The following is a 17,881-nucleotide window of genomic DNA, read 5'->3' as shown; positions in this document are numbered from 1 at the left end:
CAAGAAAATTACAGTAAAAAAACATACTATGCTAATTACTCTAAATTATTGATATTGTGTTCAGAAAATTGTGTTTTGTTCTCTAGTGGTTCAGAAATGTGGCTTCTCCACAATAAATGAAATGATATGACAAACAAAACAATATAAGAAGAACTCACTCATACACATACACTTCCACCCCCCCCCACTGAGTAACTGAATGTCTAGATTACACACCAAAACAAAAAAGTATAAAACAAAATATACTTTGTATAAAAATATATGCAATTACACAAACAGTAAAGTTCAAATTTGTTGTTTGTTGTAGCGGCTATTTTGTCTTTACCATTAAGATGTGTGTGATGTCTGACACTCAAGAGTTTTAGCAGTACTTGTGTTATGAGATACCACTTTACAGCTTTTTGCATATTACACATTTTTCAGCTCACCTTGTAGAGAATAATGTTAGAAATGCCAAGGTCCTGAGTTCAGTTTCCAGGAATACGCATACTGATTAAATCTACTTTAAAATATAAAAGCATCTGCCAAATGCAAAAAAAGTCTGAAATGCATAAGCATCCTGTACATTACCAAAATGAATCAAATCAAGAGTGGCAAATGCAAAATACTAACATAGGCGATTGAAAATGAGACTACATTTATGTCAGTGAAAGGCCAGGGTTGATAACCCCATTCTATCTGATAAGAATCCTAATTTTAAGAAATGTTGAATCCAGACAATAGTAACTATTCTGATGTACCTGAAAATTTAAGGATACCGCTTCACAATGAGCTTCAGTTCGTTAACATTAATGAATTCGATTTCATGAACAACATTGACACGAACAATTTTATAGCATTTAATAATCAAAGTTAATGTTAATTCATAAGTATACCATTGTTCATTCATTCATATTCTTTCATAATACATTAAAGCTCATTTATACAACTTGATATGTTAAAAAATGTATTATGTTGTATATATAGAAATTGGCATCATCATAGATTAATAAATGCTGTAAAAGTATTGTTCATTGTTATTTTGTAATACCTAACACATTAATGTTAACGAACATGTTAGTAACCACCAACACTATGTAGAGCAGCAGTTGTAGACTTGAGAATGCTTTTCTAGTATGAATACTGTACATACTTCAGATTTTGGCTCATCTAAACATACAGTATAATACAAATCCTATTCATTATATGCAGCTTACGAATTCCTTAAGCATGGAAGATCTCAAGAGAAGTTTTGCACTGGTGGAGTCCAAACATATTTGAAAGTGTAAATGTTTGTGTATAATTGATGTGGTTTCTGAATTGTTATTCATCAGCTAACATTTCAGGCTCAACTGGAACAGATTTGGTTCTTTTATCTAAAAGGCTGCCCAGCAATCAGTCTTTTCACATAAGTTTCTCGTACTTTCATCACTGTTTTTCTCAACATCACCTCCATTACAGTTTTTATTATCACACCTAAAGCAGTTGTGCATGATAACCCATGATGTTTGTTCACTCTTCACGTTGGTCAATGGATTGATGTTGACTCCGAGTTGCTTACATCGGAGTATCGGCCACTTGTGTTTGGGTGGCGGAGTGTCCATTGGTGGGGGGAGATTCTGGAGACTCTCCAATGATGATATTCTTGTCCAAAGTCTCCTGTTGAGGCAGAGGAGCCACAGACAGCAGTGTGTTGCCTTGGTTCTCTTGATCCACTTGAAAGGAGTCCTCAGCCTTGATTGGGACGAGACATTGGATAGATATGCTGAGCACTGATCCTACCTCAACCCTAATACTATTGATTCATTTGGAATGTGCAGTGATTAGATGGTCACACTCACCAGTCGTAGCCCTTTCGATTGTCCTCGATTTGTCTTTAGAAGGTATCCAGCAATTAGCAAAGCAGCAAGAAGCAAACCCGTTATCAGAAGAGAGATCAGGACAATTTTAGAGTGCTGGCCCATTCGGGACACCGCCTCCTCTACTTCCACCTAGACACAGACCAATTCCAAAATATGTTAGCTTTTTTTGACCTGGAAGTAGTTGTATTTTGGTTATTATAGCTTTGTGTTACAATATTGTGTGAATTACGTGGAATTAGGTTTGTGCGAAGTGTCATATAGTGTGTTGATCTGATTTGTCAGCACAGCTGTTTACCCTTATAATGAGTTACAGTCGTACCTCACCCTAACTTAACCCCTTAACTAAACCGCATGGTAAAATAGGCAGTGTTTCTGATTCAGAGGCCTAATAAAAGGGTGTGTATTATTGATATGGACTGTCTATTTTTGTTTTCTTTTTCACTCCGCTTACTTCATTACATGACAAAGTTTTCAGCGTTGCTGACCTTATCGGTGATGTTGTCGTTGTTGAACTTCCCAGCCATTCCTTCAGGATCAGCTGAATAAATACAAAATATATGAAATAATGACAGATTTTATTCTGATTGTTCACAGCACTGGAATATTTAACATACACCCATATTAGTCACTTATTGATTTATATTTGTATTTTTTGGCAATAAATTTAGTCTGCAGAGAATTTTTAAATTCCAGTTCAGTTTCTGAATTTGAAGTGAGATGTAGACAGTATGTAGAAGTTTTATAGTCTGAATATGTAAAAATGAATTGAAATTCAAAGAAATTCAATGGCAATTCTTTAACTAGTATAATCTTAGCAATGCATATTACTAATCAAAAATGAAGTTTTAATATATTATACATGTTAAATATTATACAGTAGGAAATTTACAAAATATCTTCATGGAACATGATCTTTACTTAATATCCTAATGCTTTTTGGCATAAAAGAAAAATCTATAATTTTGACCCATACAATGTATTTTTGGCTATTGCTACAAATATACCCCAGCGACTTAAGACTGGTTTTGTGGTCCAGGGTCACATATGTTGAATGTTGGCTTTAAAAAGAATTTAAGTTTGATGCTTTATAAGACGGATAGATGGTTGTTTGAAATGCCATCGATATTGTATTTCATATCTATAATATTAGATTTATATATCTTATCATATTTAATAAAATATCCTTTTTTATTTGGTCGGGTGGGCCTATATCAAGTCAAATTCACACACATGAATTTTAATTAACTGATATTTTAATCTGGTGGTTTTAGGACATTGATAGCAGTGTTTTTGCTGTACATTTTCTATATTCGACAAATATAAAACAAGCAAATAAATAACAAAAAGAAGACAACACAAACCTTCAATGCTGTCTCCATAAACAATGACCTCATCCATGTTGTCTTCCTGATAGATTTCAAGTTTGCAGTCTTCACCGCAGAGATGTTCTAGAACACTCTGTATCCTGACTTTAGTCTCTTCCTATTGGATGAAAGAGCTTTTGAATAAGTGTAGGACACTTTTAAATGCATATATATGTATGTATATGTGTGTGTGGTTATTTAAAATGTAAACATCATGAAAAGAAAGCAGAGTGATGCATTAAGCCTTACTGTCTTTTCCTCCCCTTTCTTTCTCTCTGTCTCTCATATTTCTTTCTTTCCTGGAATGTGGTGTAATATGACGCCTGTATGTTCAGGTTTTCTCTCTTAGCAACAGCCTCCCCTTCCACTCAATCACAGTTCTCCAAGGGACCATTGGCGAATAGAAGAATTCCCATTTTGATCATAATCCTTAATAATAATTCAAAATACTAAAATCGATAGTTATGTTGCTAATAAACTGAGCAAACTTTCAAAAATTAAAAGTAATGTATAAATGCTACAATATATAAATAAGACAGAAACAGTTTAACTTGCATAATTTTCCTTCACTTGCTAAACAATTGGTTTTCTTTTTTGTTAAAATAAGTGTCAAATTTGTTCTGAATTTTATGTATTATGCAAGTCATTCATGATGTCTTTTTTTTCTATTTTACAACTAGTAATAGATACTTTATTCTATTGAGACTCTTTACTGGCTCTGAAACTAAACCTAGAGGCCCGACTGTGCATCTTGGCAGAGTTCCTGGCATGAATGCCGAACTGCCGCCACCCATAGCGTGTAATGGAATGCCATTGATGTGCAGGCCACAAGGACACTTGTGTGACCCATCTATGATGGGTCCACCCAGCGAGACCTTAGCTTAGCACATAGCATAACACACTTTTTAGGGTCTCTATAGGATGACTTGTAAAAAGACTTAAACATCTTGTATAAAGTCATAGTTGGCAAAAGGAAGACACACTTAGCAGTCTCTCTATTGTTTTGTCTGTGACTAAAGGCTCTGTTTTTATTGTAGATTATGCTGATCACACTTTAGTGCGGGTTTTCTGAAATTTAAAGGTGTGTGGGTATGTCTGAGTGATTGCTAATTGGTGATTCTCATGAAAACATGTGGTCACATTACACTCCAGATTTTTTTTTGTAATTTCCACTGTTCTCAAAGACAATATTTATTACTATAATAGTTTTTTTTTTATAATTATAATTTTTTTTACATGAATGCAATGCTTGTTTTTGTTTAAAACAGTATACAGTACATTAATGCAACAAATGATGCCATTATGTGTCCAAGTGCTTTACAATTTAAATAAATCTTTTTTAAAGGGGTCATATGATGCGATTTAAATTTTTCCTTTCTCTTTGAAGTGTTACAAGCTCTTGGTGCATGAAGAAGATCTGTAAAGTTGCAAAGACTAAAGTCTCAAATCCAAAGAGATATTCTTTATAAAAGTCAAGAGTCAACCACGCCTACCTAAAACGGCTCGTTCTAACACGCCCCCACATATCTACGTCACGATGTGGGAAGATTTGCATAACGCCACCCAAATGTTCACGCAAAGAAAGAAGGCGTAACTTTTATTCTCGCTGTAGTATTGTTTCTGCTGCCATGTCTAGAGCTGATCTGTGCTGGTCGCTGAGGGAATACATCAACTTCGCGCTGTGGATCGCCGGATCGGCGTTCACCGTGGACGAAGCGGAGTCCAGCCCTGGGTCATCACATGTGGTTGCCGCAAGCCCGCCGGTCGCTCCTTCGTCAAATCCGCCGGCAGCGCCGTTCTCAAGCCCGCCCGCCGCCGCTCACTCAAGCCGCCGGCCGCCGCTCACTCTAGCCCTCCGGCTGTTGAGCAGTGTAGAGTAGCGCTTGTTTGTCATTTCTCCGATCACAAATGCAGAAATGGTTTTATGTTAACGCAACGCATAAAAAGACCCCACTGGATGCAACAAATGGCTCGTTTATAATGGGTTTTAATGTTTTTGTCTTGTCGCTCCGGCCGGACAGTGCATCACAATGTGGTAGGGGTGTAACATTTCCGTCACACGCTTGAGGTATTCAGCCAATCACAATGCACTGGATAGCTGGCCAATCAGAGCACACCTCGCTTTTCAGACCGATGAGCTTTGTAAAAATTGATGCGTTTCAGAAAGGCAGGGCATAGAGGAGAAACAATAATGTACAGTATGTGGAAAATAATGTGTTTTTTTAACCTTAAACCGCATAAACACATTTCATTAAACAAAATACACAAAATAATGTTCTTTTTAGCAGCATCATATGACCCCTTTAACATTTTTGTAAGTATATAATATTGTACAATTTAATATATTTTATGGCTTTATGGTAATGAGAATTTGGGGAAAGTGCTTAACTGTCATGAATATAACAATACAATGCAAAAATGTTATGTGTCACGTTTCACTTGGAGCAAGGGAACGAGGAAACGAGGAGACGTGGGAGTTGCTCAAAACCAACAGTCTTTTAATGCAACAACACGGAATAGAGTCTGACATTATGGTAATAAAAATTGCTTTCATTTATTTAAGCAAAATGCCATTTATGTTTGTTTTTTTTTGGGTGAAATATTCAAAATAGTAATCTAAAATAATATAATATAGGTTATCAAATTAGGCTCTGGGCTTTGGAAATGTTAAATAATAATAAAACAATCTAAAATATATTTTACTTAAAAATGTTATTTTTATTTTTAATAATCATGTTTTCTGCACAATGTGGGTGCAGATAGGCTACTCGCAACCTTGTTACTTGGATGAACTTTTTTTAGAATCAGTTTGAGTACTACTGGTCTGTTTTGGTCTCTATAGTTTAACTAAAGCTTAGGTGAGTTTTCCAACTCTCTACCTAATTTCAAACCCCCCTTTAAACTAGCCAGAAGGGATCTAGAATCAGTACTGCTACTATTATATAATATTATTTCCCCAGATTCTGCCCAATTATCACAGGATAAATCCAGACCAGTACTTACACATGTGGAGGAGGCCTTTAGTTTCAGCAGCACATCATATTTGTATCGCACCGGTATCTTATCCACGCAGACCACATTGACCTGCAAAATAAACACAAATAAAGGACTAGAAGTCTTCTTAACCATACACATAATGGATGGAGCTTGACAAATAATGAATTCTTTGATGATGTTTTCTGAAGTACAGTATGGAGTGTCCCCACCTTAGAAGTGACACTGTTTTTTTCAGGTGGGTTTGGGTCAGTCTGATCTGGGGTCTTTGTGTCAGGTTGAGTTGGCTCAGTGGTCTCAGTTTGTGGCATCTCTGAATCAGGTGACATGGTGGGTAAAATTAAAATCTGGATCTGGGGATCTTCTGTGAGAGAAATATACTTGTAATTACTTGTCCAAGTGTTGTGGTCATTGTCAGAGAGAGTTGTTTTTCTCATACAGTTTAATTTTGAATGTGAAGAACATGGTCATAGTTTAGTGAGGTAAATTCTACTTTTTAGACTTACAAATGGATTAATTATATCACATCTAATCCAAACCAAACTTGAATTGTAATGTAATTTAAAACAACAACATCACCTGTTTTGGTCATAAATACCTAGATATTTTTCTTGCTTTTTTTGCTGGCTGATGTTGTGTAAGTTAATTAGCTCAAAACTCATGGGAAAACAAAGGAAAAGGAATTAAAAGTGATTCATGTTTTTAATTACAGAGAAGGCAGAGAAGATATTATGTCCAAATAGCACCTTTATTAATCCATTAATGTATTAATGTTTCATTTATTCCTTTGCTGAGTTTAGCATGGATTATTTTCCTTTTTTTTTTTTTTTTTTACCTTTGCTGTGCACCTTTGCTGCTGGAAGGAGTGGATCACCATCCCCACGGATGATTCTATCCGAAACGTCATACACATCATCACAAATCACAGCTGAAATTTAAGGTAAATGTTATCAGGGCGGCTCATTCAAACTAACTGCATTCAAAGTGTCATGATATTAAGTTGTGATACTCTAATTTTAATCTTTCTCAAACATTCAGTCTTTGTTTGGCAGATAATAAAATGAGCAAAAGATACACAATAGGCGTGCACTGAAGGAGGGATCTGAGCAAGAAATTAATAGGTCTGTTCTGCAGGGATGCATTAAATTGCTCAAAAGTGACAGTAAAGACTTTTACATTGTTACGAAAAACTATTTAAAGTAAATGCTGTTCTTTTGAACTTTCTATTCTTAAAATACCCTGAAAAAATTAGGTAACACTTTATTTCGATAGTCCACTTTAGACATTCTACTAACAGTAAGTAACTTTGCAACTACATGTCAACTAGCAGTCATTAGAGTATTAGTAGACTGTCTGCTTAATATCTTCTAACACTTTATTTTGATGGGTCAACAACATACTGACTATCAGAAACTTTGCAAGTATGTCAACTTATTCTACTAATCATAAACCTACCCTAACAGTCTACTCTGAGAGTTAGTAGACATGTAGTTGCAAATCAATTAGAATTAGTTGACATGTAGTTGACATGTAGTTACGTATCGTTAGTAGAATGTCTAAAGTGGACTATCGAAATAAAGTGTAACCAAAAATGATTGCAGCATAACTGTTTTCAACATTGAAAATAATGAAAAATTAGCAAATTAGCATATTAGAATGATTTCTAAAGGATCACGTGACACTGGTGACTGAGTATTGAGTGTAAGAGTATTGATGCTGATTTGTAATGATATATCACAATATCACTGTTTTAATGGTGATTTGGATTAAATAAATGCATCCTTGGTGTGCATAAGAGACTTCTTTCAAAAACATAAAAAAATCTTACTAACCCCTTGGTTAGGCACCACTCACATATTTTATTTGGAAATGTGTCTAGTTAGATAAAATTATTAGAATTAATAAGCCTTAACTGAGCTGTAAATCATCAATGTTGTGTTGTTTAAAATCTTGTCATGATATTATTGCATTGGCAGTGTTCCATAGACTCAAATCCAATTAGCATTTCAGTTAAAGTTTTTCTCCTTTTTCCCCCTCTATTTAATTGAGCTGTTTTCTGTCTTCATCACCCACAATCATTGTAGTGTATGAGTTAAAAACTTGTGTTAGAGCCAACACATTGAGCCATAGAGCTTATGTGGGCGAGGTGCGCTTGAATCTGTCCGGTAAACATTTTTCTTATTCTGTCCTATCTCCTATGCTTCCTTTAAAATGTTGCTGGTGCTGTAGTTGATGAAGCTTACAAAACTCAATCTTTGAAATCAGAGGAATGTTTAGCATTTGCTTAGCGTGCTTAACTCTGGTTCAAGTCGATTAAATTGCATAATGTTTTTCAGAGCCAGAGGAATGAACACTGACCTAATTTCTGAACAGCTCTGCCAAGGGCTGCACCGGTTCGAATCAATGAGTTAAATGTGCTGTGTGTAATTAATAGACTAATTGAGCATGGTTACATCAGCACAGACTGAGATAATAAAACCGTAACCTCACTCCTCCTCCCTGCTACAAGAGGTCCTGACCTCTGACCCCGTTCCTGCCTCAACACACTCCCCTCAGTCAGAGGTTAAAAAGAAAAGAATAGTCAAAGAAAAGGAGGCAGGGAGATGGAAAGAGGAAATAAAAGACTCGTATTTATGTCTTTCTGGAGCCATTTCTCATTTGCACATGAATTATGTGCTGAAAAATGTGATTTTCTGCTAGAGATGTTTTGAATAAAGGAGTGATTCTATTTTAAAGAGAGATCTTTTTCTGTCTTTGGTCATGTGTCAGCGCTCAGCATGATACACATGAAACCTAAAGCGAGACATTACTGAGTCAGATCACTGTCAGAATGATTTAGTGTGCTCTAAGACATCCGTTCCATCATTATAATGAAACGATTATTTAGCATTATTTGCATAATTCTCTTGAGCATGCAGCAAACTATTCTCAAGTTCACCAGTCTAATTAATTCTAATGGATCTTTTGATTGGTCATACACCAAATTTTTGGAAGTCAGCAAATGAGATTTCCCATGTTTTTATTTTGCCTGTAAATTAAATAGCCATGAGAAGTAATGATATGATATGGTAGCGTTTCTCTCTTGGATGAATCTCTTCTGCTTGTATTATTATATTTATAAGTCAGGATAAAGCATATGTAACTGTATCCTGATGCTAGCATCTAGATTTTTCCATGCTTCAACATTTCACAGGGAAATTCATTAGAGAATGAATTGGCATATAAGCATGCGCTTCTTTGTTTTGACCAAAAAAGTGATGCAAATCCGTAATGGTGCAAACTCTGAATGCAATTTGCACAATGCAATTCCCCATCTTTTAAACCAGGTTTGAGTGTTAGTTTGTGGAGGCATAACTGTTTAGTGAAATCCTCCCTAAGTGTTTTGTAAATTAGATTTATAAGCAAGATTATGTAGCTTCTCAAGAATAATAGCCTACATTCCACTTCTGTGTAATACACTTTCCAATGTATGAGCAACTGGCTGATTAATGAAAATATTTAAACCAGAGAATTTATAGGTACTAAAACAGTAAATTGTTTGTCATCAAAACTCTGTCACTTGCAAGACATTTTATTAGTATTGCTGACTAAAGAAATGTATAATATTTCTCTTGTCTACTGACATTCAAATGAACTAGCTAGGGTTTGCTGTGGATATTATCCTTATAAATATTGCTTTCATTATTATCCTTAGAATCCGTGTGAATCCCTTATTTGCTTTTTGCATGTTTCTAAAAGAAAAAAGCACAAATGTGATTTAATATCTCGTTAATATCTCTTTAATAGCTGTTATGTCTCCTTGCCAGCAATGAGATTAAATGAAGAGCCAATGGAGACTTTTACCTTCTTGTCTTGAGAGAAAGAACCCAGTCTCTAGACCTTCAGAAGAGATATTAATAGCATCTCAAACTGTGGTCAGGTTTGCCATGAGTTTTCAGTATAACCTTTCAATATGAAAATTAGAGTTTTTATAACTCTACTGTATAGCAGCTGTATATTCTAGCTGCATGCCAGCAGTTGTTTCAATTATTTCTATGTTTAGGACTCCTGAGCTATGAAAGAGCGTTTCTGACGTTACAGATTAATTCATGCCAAGGGTTTTGTTTCCATCACCATTAGCTGAAGTCACCAGATGTGCACATTAAAATCTTGTTTTCTCCTCCTCCTCTACTCCAGAGTCCACCCTCCTGCTTCTCTGAGCCCCTCGTTCCTAGCATGACCTCACCTCAGCGGTATTCACTCTTTCATTTGCTCCCCCTGCATGGGCTCCTACCAGCCTGATACGACTTTGTTTATTTCCCTTCCTATAAATTGGTTAAACGGAGACTGTGTGTGTGGTATCAGGCGTGTGTGTGTCTGGTATTTCAGAGGTGTATTGTTTTGATGGTTTAATTAAATTTAGCAACTGCACGAACGTCTTATTAACCAACACAGATGTAATGATGCCTATGCTTTTTTTTCTTAAAGATTTGCATTGCATAGTGGACAGCATTCTGAACTAAAACATTGTATTAGGTATATTTCAGTGCAAAGATAAAGAGATAACCCTAAACTGACCCTTGGCTGGAATCATTTGCTCTGCTTCACTTCCTTCCATCCTTCCTGTAAACTGACAGACAGATGGGTTTTGATTCAGCCGTTCTGATAAAGCACAACCTGTTTTTATTCAGAAAAAAAAAAATGTATACCAATGACCTCTTTTGAACAGTAGTGCAAAAAAGAGGAAAACATAGAAAAAATGGGTATCACAGAAGAACATTATCTAGTTTCTTTCAAAACCATCCAAGTACTGGTGCTTTAAAGCACCCAGAAGCCAAAATTCTGATCTAAAAACTTTTGTTTTCTCGATAAGAAGAGGGTTCTTAGACCATTGAAGAGCAAAAGAAGAGTGTGGAGGATAAAATTGAGATGGCATGCTAACAATGAATTTCACTGCAGTTTATAACACACTTGCCCATCACAGCTGTTGTCCTGTGCTATAGAAAGCATACTGAATCTGGAGGTGACAGCAACTTAATATACAGTACACTTTGCCTTTGTTGTCGGTTACTTTTGGACCCTTGTGGAAGGCTCATTACATCTTTGGTGTTGTTTTCAACACTACTATGACTTGTGTCTGGTATTGATTGTTCAGTGAATTTCTTGTTGAATGATTGCTGTATGTTTTTCCATTGTATAACGAAAGCGATTACTTACTTGTAATTTTACGTATATTTGTAGGACAGGTATTAGACATTTTGTCTAGATATGATATAAAAATAGATAATATTATAGCCTATTGCAGCAATAGAAAAATACATCATTTATTATTTTATATATACCAACAAACTACTGTACACTGAACTGAATCGTGTACAAACTATTTGAAAGCATTAAAGACTTTGCACCCGAAGGCACTACATAGTTCAGTAGATGACAGAATAAGTTAAACCATATCAATAGCTCTTGAGTGAATTGGTTTCAAAGAATCAAAGAATCATATGAAAGCATGGCTCCAGTTTGCCAGAAGGGATATTAGTAACCCAGTTGTGATGTGAAAAAAGATTTTGTGCTCACATGAGAACAAGAATGAGCCTTTTCTCCCCCATTTTTGTACAAATTTGGTACAAATTTAATGCATCTCAAAACACACCATAGTGAGTGGTAGAGAAGTGTTAGCATCAGGGTCACAGGGAATGAATATCTGGCTAAAATAGAGGCAAAAATAGGACGATTAAAGAAAACCTTTAGCCAAATTAAAGGGATAGTCCACCCAAAAAATGAAAATTCTGTCTTTTACTCATGAGTTTTTAATTAAAAATTTCTTTGTAAAATTTTGTGACAGTACTGATTGTATTTCTCTTTTTCTTTCTGTATAATCGTTTCTAAGTATGCACATCTGTGTTCATCAGAAAGAGAAACATCTTTTTACCAAATGTGTTTGTTTGAAGGTGAAAAGTTGACGTCAATAATTGTCCACACAAACAAAAACACGTGTAGACCAATTCACTCAGGCACTTGCACCACCCCCAACATTACAAATGAGCCTCTTACAACCATAGGGAACATTTCTACAACCCCCTTCCACACAGATGTTATATCTATCTGCCCCCATCCCCCCTATTCCTCAACTCATCTTCACCCCATTCCCTCCATATTTCCCATCACATAACAGGAAGTTACATCTCTTATTCTCTTACTATCCCTGCCTTTCCCTCAAAGCCTCTGGGAATTCCCAGTCATGAAATGTTTCATCATTCCAACCCCAGGAATGCCTGAATAACAGGATAGGATGGATTCCTTTTAAGTTGTAGGGAAGAAGGAATGATAAAGGAACCTATCATGCGAGGAAAGAAAGACAGAAGGGGTGTGGGTGTAAATAAAGTGGTATGTATTTGTTCTACATCTGTACTGTGATCCTCGAGGCTGCTCACGCTACTTGGCGAGGTCCCACATCGCAGTTTCTCTCGGAGCTGACAGCCCTCTCGCTACATCATGCCCTGCTTCACACTTGATAACACTGACAGTTCTTCAGCTGCTATGAGAGATCAGCTTTACTACAGCAGATGCACGAGCATATGCCTCCAACCCCCCTCTCAAGTACATCTGTCACTTTTGCCTATCAAAGGCAAAGAAAATGTCCTCAAATCTCGGTCATAAACTAACTTTTTTTTAGTGACTTGCAATTTTTCCTGGTGGGCAAAAAGAAATCCCATAGACTTACATTTGAAAGTGAACCAGAATGCCAACGATTCTTGGGGATTGGCTCTTTTGACTTCATCACTCAAAATCATCCAGAAGACCCTAGCAACCATTCAGAACACTCTAGCAGTCACTAACCACTTAGAATGCCACAGCAACCCTAAAGAACACCCTAGCAACCATTCAGAACACCCTAGCAGTCACTAAACACTTAGAATGCCTTAGCAACCATTAAGAAAACCCTAGCAACCATTCAGAACACTCTAGCAGTCACTATCCACTTAGAATGCCCTAGCAACCATTAAGAACTCCCTAGCAACCATTCAGAACACTCTAGCAGTCACTATCCACTTAGAATGCCCTAGCAACCATTAAGAACTCCCTAGCAACCATTCAGAACACTCTAGCAGTCACTATCCACTTAGAATGCCCTAGCAACCATTAAGAACTCCCTAGCAACCATTCAGAACACTCTAGCAGTCACTATCCACTTAGAATGCCCTAGCAACCATTAAGAACTCCCTAGCAACCATTCAGAACACTCTAGCAGTCACTATCCACTTAGAATGCCCTAGCAACCATTAAGAACTCCCTAGCAACCATTCAGAACACTCTAGCAGTCACTATCCACTTAGAATGCCCTAGCAACCATTAAGAACTCCCTAGCAACCATTCAGAACACTCTAGCAGTCACTATCCACTTAGAATGCCCTAGCAACCATTAAGAACACCCTAGCAACCATTCAGAACACCTTAGCAGTCACTAACCACTTAGAATGCCCTAGCAACAATTTAGAACACCCTAGCAACCATTCAGAACACCCTAGCAATCACTAACCACTTAGAATGTCCTAGCAACCATTAAGAACACCCTAGCAACCATTCAGATCACCCTAGCAGTCACTAACCACTTAGAATGCCCTAGCAACCATTAAGAACACCCTAGCAGTCACTAAACACTTAGAATGCCTTAGCAACCATTAAGAAGACCCTAGCAACCACTCAGAACACTCTAGCAGTCACTAACCACTTAGAATGCCCTAGCAACCCTAAAGAACACCCTAGCAACCATTCAGAACACCCTAGCAGTCACTAAACACTTAGAATGCCTTAGCAACCATTAAGAAGACCCTAGCAACCATTCAGAACACTATAGCAGTCACTATCCACTTAGAATGCCCTAGCAACCATTAAGAACACCATATAGCAACCATTCAGAACACCCTAGCAGTCACTAAACACTTAGAATGCTCTAGAAACCATTGAGAACACCCTAGCAGTCACTAAACACGTAGAATGCTCTAGAAACCATTGAGAACACCTTAGCAAGTGCATAACAATGCTCTCACAACTACCAAAAACACCTTAGCATTAGCTAGGTTTTCTCGAAAGAAGTCTCGTATGCTTACCAAGGCTGTATTTATTTGATCAAACATACAGTAAAAAATGCTGTAATATGAAATATTATTACAATTGAACTGTTTTCTATTTTAGTATATTTTAAAATGTAATTTGTTCTTGTAATGCAAAGCTGCATTTTCAGCATCATTACTCCAGCCTTCAGTGTCACATGATCCTTCAGAAATCATTCTAATATGCTGATTTAATTCTCATGATATATTTCTTGTTCTTATTGTTATCAATGTTTAGAACACTATTATTGTGGATATTTATGGATTTAAAAAAGCATCATTTATTATTTGAAATATAAATATTTTGTAACTATGTCTTTACTCAATATTTTGATCAATTTAATGTGTCCTTGCTGAAAAAAAAAAGAAAAAGAAAATCGTATTGACCCCACACTTTTAAAAGGTAGTGTATGAAAAAAAAAACATTCACCTAGATTAATAAAAGCAATACAAGTATTGTTCATTGCTAGGTCATGATATCCTAATGTTAGAAAATTGTAAACTTTTCTACTGTAGATCATCATCTCATCATATTTTTTTGTCTCTCTGAGGTTGAGAAATCAATGATGGTATAGAACATTCTGTTCAGTTTTGCAATGCTCGACTAAATGATGCCTGGTCGTTTGCTGCTACACTGAGCATTCCCTTAGGGATGCTGGAATTTGAGACTCAAACAATCCAGTTAAAGGGAAGGAGGAATGTAAGTTTGGACCGCCTTCTCTCTCTCTCTCTCTCCCTCTGTAACAGCATGCCCCCCCGATCTCTGACCCCTCAGCCCCTCTTTTCCTCAAGTGTGGGCCCCACATAGTCTCCACCCACAGAGAGGGCAGCAAACATATGGAGGAAAGACAGACTCTTATGTTTCTAATCAGACACTCCTTGAGCAGCCCAACCCCTTCACTCTCTGCCAAAGCATCATTATCAGCAGAGCTCTTACCCCTTTAAGCTACAATAACTGAGTTATGGGACCTAAGCCAATGAGAGTGAAAGCTCTTCTTGGTTGTCGGGAGTATACAAGGGAATGCATGCATTGCCCCAAATCTGCATTGGAAAATAAACATACTTTACTAGTATGTTGACACCTTAATTGATGAAATAATAAATTTTTTAAATAAAACATTGATATTTCCTCATATTATTGCATGGTTGAGTGTTTTTATATGGCTAAATATCATTAAAAAATTGTATGTAGCTAAATATCATTTTATGCATGGATTTATAATAATTAATATAATTATTTTTACTTATTTTCTTTACTTAAAATTCAAAATCTACAGTCCAAATCTACAGAATTTAACGAGACGCGAAATTATAAGTTATTTATAAGTTATTCTAAGTTGAGGTTTATAGCTTATAGTTTAAAACATATTCTTGTTTTAAGCTATAAACCTTAATAAATTATAAAATAAATACAATTATCAAATAAAATTATAAAATAAATTTAGTTAGATGTAGGCTTAAAATAATCATACAAAAAAATAGAAAATTTAATTTAATTTTAACTTAAAAAACATATTTAATGCAATTTTGCTTCTCGAATAAGTTTAGATATTTTACTAGAAAATATTAATAATTAATAGTGCTGTCAAACGATTAATCGCATCCAAAATAAAAGTTTTTGTTTACATAATATATATGTGTGTATACTGTGTATATTTATTATGTATATATAAAGACACACACATGCATGTATATTAAAAAAAAAAAATGTTATGTTTATATATTAAATATATTTATATAATTAACATAATATAAAATATAAATATATACATTTATATACATGTAAATATTTTCAAAATATATACTGTATGTGTGTGTATTTATATATACATAATAAATATACACAGTACACATGCATATATTATGTAAACAAAAACCTTTATTTTGGATGCGATTAATCGCGTATTTAATCATTTGACAGCACTAATAATTCATAAATATAGATTCAGAAAATAATTCGGCACCACTGTATCTGCTATTTGTGGTTTTCCCTGTGTAGCTCTTGTAATGTAAACAGAGTGTTTGTTTCTGTCTCTGACTGAATTTGAAATCTGTATTACATCATACGGTCCACAACTTTTGCCGCCCAGGGTCTTCTGAACACCTGGATGCTTCATAGTCCGCCAAATTAACAAAATCCTCTTTATGCCTAATGGAATAACAACAGATGGACTCTTTAATTCAAATACAGACGCACACACGGCCACCTGGTGATATAATATATGCACAGATACACTGTGTGGGAGAGAGCGAATCAATTGATCCCAAGCCATTATCTTGAGAGGAAACTCATCAACTTTATTTACAGCATATTGCTGTGATGCAAAGGGGTGTGGTAGCTTCGCAGACAGCGAACTAGCAGAGCGGAGTGGAGACGTGCATGCATTATAGCAAGCGCTGAAACTTTTACATTAAAAGTTTTCTTTTGAATAGTTACTAAAAGTTAGGCGTAGATAAGACCTCTCAAAGCACAATGTAAATATAACATGCTTCTCCCTTAACATCTGAAGTAATGCAAAGTTGGGTCCAAACATCTGCAGGAGAACAAAAGTGAAGTAAATTGTACTCACCTTGAAATAAGGCAGCAAAAAGACTGATTAAGAAAGCTACATTTGATGCTTTGTGGCATTTTCTGTGAGTGGCCATCCTGAGCGAATGGTCCTGCAGTATGTGACTGTGTGTGAGAGTGGGTGAGGTTTGGGTTTGTTTCACTGTGAGTGTCACACAAGAGATAACGCCAATGCCTGGGCTCTTATAGATTCATGTGTGGCCCTTCCCCCTCTCTCTTTCACTCGCTGCCACTCTCTACTTCAGCCGTTCCACTCTATTCTATTCTTTTCTTCATTCCCCTAAGCTGTGTTGTAATTATGGAGTATAGTGTCTGTATCCAAAGTAGCTCAAATTGCATGTTTTTAGTCTTTTGAAGTGAAGTTAAGACGGTTAAGACAAAATAGAGACAGCATCAGTGCTCAATTTATCCATCGGCTTGCCGTGATGCCTACTGAAAACTCACATTGTAAAAAAACATATTATTATAGCTGTCCTGTAACAAAGGAACGAAACGTGTGGATATCTTGTAAGCTGATGTGTATTTTGACTATTTTAAATGTACATACATCTGTGTAAAGCACTGGAGAAAAACTGAATGTAAACATTGTATTGTATAACTCCTCTTTTCCTCAACTTAAATCTGAAAGTGGATGATAAATGCCTTTTTTTCTTATTTCAAATAAGCATAGTGTTTTAGGCAGCGTTCCAGCAGCAGGTCCACAGAATGAAATGTGTTGTTGCAGTTTCTAGTGTTTTGTTAATGCATACTTTCCAGACTCAACAAAGTGCCTCAAGTAATAATAAACATATAATAAATCAATTTTTGTGCTTTTATAACAATGTTAATATCTTGTGTATGCAAGAACCTGTAGCTACATATTAAGCAAGCATTACTTGTTGTCATTGTTTTACGGGCTGTTTTCATTTAGGTGAAGAAACTAGGACACAGCGCTGACCCCTGCTGTTTAAAATTTCACATTTATCCATTTATAGGAGACGGCAGCTCTGAAAACAACCTAAATTTGCAATCAGATACAAT

General features: G+C 35.9%; 1 protein-coding gene across 3 annotated transcripts; it reads right to left on the bottom strand.

The window, feature by feature from the left end:
* Nucleotides 1-1,002: 1,002 nt before the first annotated feature.
* LOC107667011 (uncharacterized) lies at nucleotides 1,003-16,988 on the bottom strand. Of its 3 annotated transcripts, none has more exons than XM_016458585.1 (8): nucleotides 16,863-16,988; nucleotides 7,035-7,127; nucleotides 6,412-6,563; nucleotides 6,209-6,289; nucleotides 3,203-3,323; nucleotides 2,327-2,379; nucleotides 1,821-1,970; nucleotides 1,003-1,713 (listed from the first exon to the last, which is right to left on the bottom strand). In XM_016458585.1, exons 1-8 carry the CDS (start codon nucleotides 16,936-16,938, stop codon nucleotides 1,537-1,539), a joined length of 903 nt encoding a protein of 300 aa, XP_016314071.1. In that variant the 5' UTR covers nucleotides 16,939-16,988; the 3' UTR covers nucleotides 1,003-1,536. The 3 variants fall into 3 exon arrangements, with proteins under 3 accessions (XP_016314071.1, XP_016314072.1, XP_016314073.1); XM_016458586.1 differs by having other exon boundaries at nucleotides 6,412-6,512; XM_016458587.1 differs by lacking the exons at nucleotides 7,035-7,127; nucleotides 16,863-16,988 and adding an exon at nucleotides 6,798-6,961.
* Between the last annotated feature and the right edge of the window lie 893 nt (nucleotides 16,989-17,881).

This window comes from Sinocyclocheilus anshuiensis, unplaced genomic scaffold (assembly GCF_001515605.1).
Source record: "Sinocyclocheilus anshuiensis isolate Anshui unplaced genomic scaffold, SAMN03320099.WGS_v1.1 scaffold615, whole genome shotgun sequence".
NCBI classification, from domain to species: Eukaryota; Metazoa; Chordata; class Actinopteri; order Cypriniformes; family Cyprinidae; genus Sinocyclocheilus; species Sinocyclocheilus anshuiensis.
Note: the sequence above shows the minus strand (reverse complement) of the source record. Positions and strands in the feature narration are given on the sequence as shown.

Excerpts from the sequence above, each read along its gene's own strand:
- LOC107667011 (XM_016458585.1), bottom strand. The coding sequence starts at position 16,938 with ATGGCCACTCACAGAAAATGCCACAAAGCATCAAATGTAGCTTTCTTA. Across the intron at positions 1,971-2,326 it reads ACGACAACATCACCGATAAG|GTGGAAGTAGAGGAGGCGGT; the intron begins GTCAGCAACGCT and ends GTCTGTGTCTAG. Across the intron at positions 1,714-1,820 it reads AATCGAAAGGGCTACGACTG|GCTGAGGACTCCTTTCAAGT; the intron begins GTGAGTGTGACC and ends GTCCCAATCAAG.